The sequence below is a fragment of the Mercurialis annua genome, linkage group LG4, assembly GCF_937616625.2.
Source record: "Mercurialis annua linkage group LG4, ddMerAnnu1.2, whole genome shotgun sequence".
In the NCBI taxonomy this organism is placed as follows: domain Eukaryota; kingdom Viridiplantae; phylum Streptophyta; class Magnoliopsida; order Malpighiales; family Euphorbiaceae; genus Mercurialis; species Mercurialis annua.
Genome location: NC_065573.1, coordinates 39,786,063 through 39,792,571, shown reverse-complemented (window position 1 = coordinate 39,792,571; position 6,509 = coordinate 39,786,063). Strand labels below are relative to the sequence as shown.

The 6,509-nt window shown below is 29.2% G+C and overlaps 1 protein-coding gene across 1 annotated transcript; it reads right to left on the bottom strand.

The window, feature by feature from the left end:
* Nucleotides 1-208: 208 nt before the first annotated feature.
* On the bottom strand, nucleotides 209-2,489 carry LOC126678696 (pectinesterase/pectinesterase inhibitor PPE8B-like). Its single transcript, XM_050373591.1, has 3 exons — nucleotides 1,740-2,489; nucleotides 438-461; nucleotides 209-331 (listed from the first exon to the last, which is right to left on the bottom strand). Exons 1-3 carry the CDS (start codon nucleotides 2,487-2,489, stop codon nucleotides 209-211), a joined length of 897 nt encoding a protein of 298 aa, XP_050229548.1.
* Between the last annotated feature and the right edge of the window lie 4,020 nt (nucleotides 2,490-6,509).

The following is a 6,509-nucleotide window of genomic DNA, read 5'->3' as shown; positions in this document are numbered from 1 at the left end:
TCTTCACTTGAGGTACATTTGATATTTTCAATAGGGAAATTCTTTAAGTAGCAGAGATTTATATAGGAAGATTAAAATTTGGTGCATAATAACATAAATCATCGCAAAGGCCAGGAATTTTTCTCCATAATCCTTACAATTTATTATGAGTTTCCATTTTGCAAGAGCTGCAAATCATGGCAATTTATATTACATCGCATACATGCAATTAAGGATCGGCTTCACCATCAACTTGCTCATCATCGGACCTGTAATCATCATAATCACCGCTCAGCTTCTCATCACTCGTTTTTTCCTCCATCTTTGCCCCAACGTCCTCCGTCATAATATCCTGGATTGCAGAATGTTTGTAAGTAACATTACATAACACCTAACCGAATGACGAAGAACATACCTCTTATAGATGGAGATTTATAAGGATAGGCAAAATAACAAACAATGTCCCAATGAACTTCAATAACCTGTGATTGCCAGGGAATCACCTAAAGTTCAACTGATAACAAAAGGCTCAATAAATATTTATCTATATGATTATATAAATATAATTTTTTTTGTTAAGATTCAAATAAAATGAAAACTTCAAGCACTGAATAATAAATGTTTTACATTTTTACGTAGAAAAGTATTAAATCTCAGTTTGATGTTGAGACTAGGAGAAATGGCAGGAGATAGTTTGTTGCTTCTGCTTGTTGTTCTGCTTTTTAGCAAAGTGTATAGCTGCTAGTCAGCTTGTTTTTTTTTTCCGCCAGGATTGGCTTTCAAAGCAAAAAAATAGCTGCTTCGTTTGGTGATTGACTAAAAAAAGAACTAACAAATGATAACAAAAATCACATTAAGCACAGGACTAAATTATAAATGTAGGACTGAAGAAACACAGGACAAGTACAGTTAGGAGTCTGCACAATTCATCAAAAAAAAATCTGCTGCACATTACTGCAATTGCTGTATTAAACGATGGAAAGGAAACAAGGTTCGCATAAACAAAATTGAAAAAGGTTTACATTAACAAAAATGTAAGTTATTCACATTAAAAGCAAAAGAACTTAAGAATTAAACAGAATTTAATGATTAGCTGTTTGGAATTTTAAGATGGAATATAAGATGAACATAAATCTGCTTTGAATGCATATTAGTATATATATATAACAGCAAAGGCTACTACTTCTACTACTAAGCTCAATGCTCAGACTTCAAACATCTATCCTCTCACTATACATTTTTTTTATGTATAACACAATGAATAACAATAGCTGAAAAGAACAAAAACCTAATAACAATTTTAACATGAGTTCCCGACAACATTACGTTCAGTGTATTTGTTCTAACCTAATTTGCATTTTCTCAAATTTTCTATGAGTTCAATGAAACCTTAAAAAAGGATTTGATTTGATTTCCGAACCAAAAAGACCAACATATTGCTGGTTATTTTTGTAGCAAGAAGATATAATGGCAAAATAAAACCCTCTACTATTGGAAACCTAACTATACGAACAAGAATGACTTACATAAATCAACTATTGAAAAACTAAAAGAAATATTTTTATTATTTTATATAATTATATTAATTAAACAACCAAGATATGTACATCAAAGAATAAACAACTACGATACTAATCAACCTTATTATAATTAAATAAATACATAACTATTACTTTAAACAAATCTCATATATATAAACCGCTATCAAAAGGAATACCCGTATTTGGTATCCATTGATCGCCGCTTATGAATTTAGAGACAGTATATTGCTCCGCCATACGGATGTCTAGAGTAGAATGAACTCCAGGCCAGTTAACTCGTTTATTCACCACAGCCCCCGCGCCTTGATTTTTAAATTCGGCATAAAATAATGTACTTTCATAAGTAGTATTCCAGCGCAACCATCCTTGTGAGTTAATGATGGAACTCATGTAAGATTGCAAGAAAACAGTTCTCGAGTATGCTTTCCATGGCCGACCCAAAAAAGTTGGCGTCGGATTTTTGGAGTTCAATAAATCTTCATCTCCCGTAATGTTGCACAGCTGAAATGCAAATCCATCGCCTGATGTTGGAGTGAGACGTCCGTTTGCAGTCAATGCATTTTCTTGAGGCGGAAGAGCTTGTCTTGCTAGAATTTGACATTTTTGGAAAAATGCCGGCCCTTCTCCAAATATAAAATCCACCGTCCCAAAAATAGTGCACTCCCGATAAAATTGAGGACCGTTGTGTATATATAAAGTATCTTGATACCCTTTAATTTCCAATAGATAAAATGCCGAATTAGGAGAATTAGAGCGGAGCGCCACAGCTTGCTTACCCTCGGCACCAGCAGTATTTTGAACAGTTAAGTTCATTGCTATAAAATTCGGCCCATCAATGTTCAGTGTAGCAGAACTAGATATAGGAAACCCTGATGCAAAACTTCTATTGTTTGAAATGACAGTCTTTTTGATACCGTCGCCAATAAGAACAATATTGTTTTTTTCTGAAGGAATGTATACGATTTCCATATAAAATCCCTTTTTGATATATATCACATAATAAGAAGTACTCCCCACCGGTGCAGCTTTTAGAGCCTCACTTATAGTTATGTAGTTGCCTGAACCGTCTGATGCAACAGTAGTATTGTAAGTAAAAGTATTATTAGAATAAACATCAAGAAAAAAGAACGAGAAAAACCAAAAACTAAAGAGAAAAATAGAAGAAAAAGATGGCATATTTTCTGTATTTTGAAGTTTGATATTAGATTTGTAGTGCAAGACAAGGAATAGTGTGATGAGTTTATATAGTTGCATGAATTGCATGAGAATTAGTAGTAAAACATAACACACGTCAACAATTCGATTTATTTTAATTTAAACTTATAAAATGTTTCCTGATTGGTAATAATTTAATAATTATCTCCATGCAACTCAGGAAATATTTCCTCATCAACTTACACACGTCAACAATTTGATTTAATTTTAATTTTAATCTATAGAATGTTTCCTGATTGGTATAATTTAATAATTATCTCCATGCAACTCAGAAAATATTTCCTCATCAGTAACACTCTTAACTTTCCTTAATAATAATTAATACCCTAGATGAAATTTACATGTATAGCAGTTCCCTGAATAGTACAAAAGGTTTCCTAATATAATTTAATAATAATCTCAATCCAACTCATAAAATATAATTTCCTCATCAAGAAAACTCTAGCTTTCTTTTCTATAATTTAGTTTACCTTAATAGTGTGATGAATTTATATATGGTTGCATTAATTGCATGAGAATTCATAGTAGTAGTTATCTTTAACATAACACGTCAACAATTCAATAATTAATAGGGTTAAAAAAACAATTCAATAATTATTGTAATTTTAATAAATAAAATGTTTTCTAATTAGTATAATCAGGGCCGGCCTTAGATGAATTGAGGCCCTAGGCGGTTAAATAAATATAAATTACATATTAATTGTTTTTAATATAATAATAGATAAGTTTTTATATTATAAGTAATAAAAATATATTGCATGTAAATAAATATACTAATAAATACATAAAAATTTCAAAATTTAATTATAATTATAAAATATTAATACTCTTTAAAATTAAAAAAATCTTGAACGGACTTGTTATCATTTTTTTATGAACATAAGCTAAAAAAAGATAATTTAATAAAAATATATTTTTAAAAACCAACTTGTAACGAAACTATACTGTCATCAATATTGGATTGAAAAAATACAAAACAAATCATTTATTTAATGTAATTGAAAATTAAATTAAATAAAAAATGACCAAAATAACACAAAAATATAATTAAAAACTTAATCAATTATTTCTGTTGTCTAAAAACTTATTAATTTAGCTTACTATAAGAATTTGTAACAAGCCAAATTATTAATTAAGAATAAATTAATAATTAACTATAAACAATTGTTTAAAAAGGATAATTAACTTAAAAGTATGTTTAAAAATAGTTGTGTTAAAAAATATATATAGAAAAATGTTTAAAAAGGCAACAAAGTTTATTAAGAAAATTTCTATTATATTAGTTTAAGACTTTGCAAAATTTAAGGCCCTTTACTACATTTCATTGGCTTATAAAATTTATCAAGATTTGATACCATTTAATAAAATTTACGTTGACATTATCATAGGTCTTTTATATATTACACTGACAACATTTTTTTATAAGAGTGTAATAAAATATAAAGTGGGCACAAAAATTATAATTAGAAAACGTTTTATTTATTAGAATTACAATAATTATTGAATTGTTTTTTTTTACCCTAATAATTATTGAATTGTTGACGTGTTTGTTAAAGATAACTACTACTATGAATTCTCATGCAATTCATGCAACCATATATAAATTCATCACACTATTAAGGTAAACTAAAGTACAGAAAAGAAAGTTAGAGTTTTCTTGATGAGGAAATTATATTTTATGAGTTGGGTTGAGATTATTATTAAATTATATTAGGAAACACTTTAAATCTCAGCACAATAATATAGCAAAATTTGAATTTATATTTTATGATTGTTCCTTAAGATGAGAAGACACTGTAGTAGCAATTTTTTTATGTGTCTAAATTTTTTGTAACTTCGCCATAATTAAATAAATCAAATATTAACCAAAATAAAATAAAATTAGTCATTAAATATAAGTTTATGATCACTTTGTTTATACAAGATATTTTAATTTATTTATTTATCACTATTGGAAGAATTATACCAATTTTATTCTAATAGATAAATAAATAAAGTAAATTATAGTAAAGTAACCATAGAAAAAGCCATCAAATATGTGCTATTCCATAAAAACGGCTAATAATCACCCATGGCCCCTGACATTAAGGGGTACGGGCGCTAAACCGCTTGATGTTTAAAAGCGTACGCTAAACCTCCTGATCTTTGTGGCGGCGCTCACCATGGCCTTTATGGACGAAAATACCCATGACATCGTCTTTTGTTAGGCGGCTGTCTTTAAAACAAAAAAAATTGACAGCACCATGTGTCAGTTGACACGTCATCAAAAGACAAAAAAAACCTAAAACACCCCTAAATATAATATCTGATTAAAAAAACTCAACCCAAAATCCAACCACCCAAACCCAAACCACCCCCACCCAACCACCTCCGCCACCTCACCGCCGGAAAATTTTCCGGTCATCTTCTCCGAGTGAAAGATGACCGGAGAAATTTTCCGGTCATCCGGGAACAAGGATCTGTTCTGAGAACAGATCCTTGATTGGGGATGACTGGAAAATTTTTGCGGTCATCTTCTCCGAGCGAGAAGATGACTGGAAAATTGTCCGGCGGCGGTGGGGTGGCGGCGGTGATTGGATGGGGGTGCTGGTTGAGTTGGTTGTTGTGGTTAATCAAATAGTTTAGATTAGATTGGGTTGATTTGTTCTTTTTTGTCTTTTTCTAAATTAAAGTAGGGGTATTTTGGGTGTTTGAAATTTTTAAGGTATATTTTTGACGTGTCAGATGATATGACACTGCCAGATTTTTTTTAAGAATGACAATTGACTGAAAAAACGGCGCCGGGAGTATTTTCGTCATATTTGAAGCTTAGGGGTTTTGTGAGCGCCGGCACAAAAATCATGGGGTTTAGCGCCCGTTTTTAAACATCAGGGAGTTTAGCACACGTATCCTTTAATGTCAGGGGCCATGGGTGATTATTAGCCTATAAAAACCAACTCACTAATTAAAATATTTTATTATGCAATCACATATATGAAAATATTATTTTTTTTTCAAAAAGTTGGTTATAAACACACCGGGTTACAAATTAACTGAACATATATTTTAAGTTACCTGTTTTCGATGTTACTTAACTTCATATTCTATCCAAATTAAAGATATTGCCAAATACATAAATCTTACCCTTTAAGAGCATCTACTATAGAGTCTTTATATATTAAAAAGTTTTCATTATGAAAATATAACATAAAACAATGCTTTAATGATTTTTTTATTTTAAATAAAAATTAAAATTCAATTTGAATTTACAAATTTAAACATTTAAAATAATTCTTTATTTAAATATAATATTTTCTTATCATTTTTTTTAAAATATTTATTTTAAAATTATAACCATTAAAATCATCATATTTAGAGATATTAAATAAAAATAACTTTCGCTTTTATTATTGAAAACTCTTTATTAATTTAAAGATGTTTTTAAAAATAAAGAACACCATTTAAGATGCTCTACAGAGAAATCGCCAATAATATAATATATAGTCACGCCAAATTAGAGATAAAAAAATTAATACAACAACACAAAAAATGTTATTTTAGTAAATAATTAATAAAACAAATTTAAACATAAAAATTAGCAAAATCAAATTGTCTTGTCGTTAATAATCTAGTACAGATATTTATTTGTATTAATGAAAAAATAGTTTTTGAAATGGATTAAAAAGCTCTGGCGGTTCAAGAAAGAGTAAAACGGTTATGATTCCGTTAATCATAATGGCCATTCAATGATGTGCAGATTATGGCCAAAGTAAATAATTCTTCAAAAATGGACAT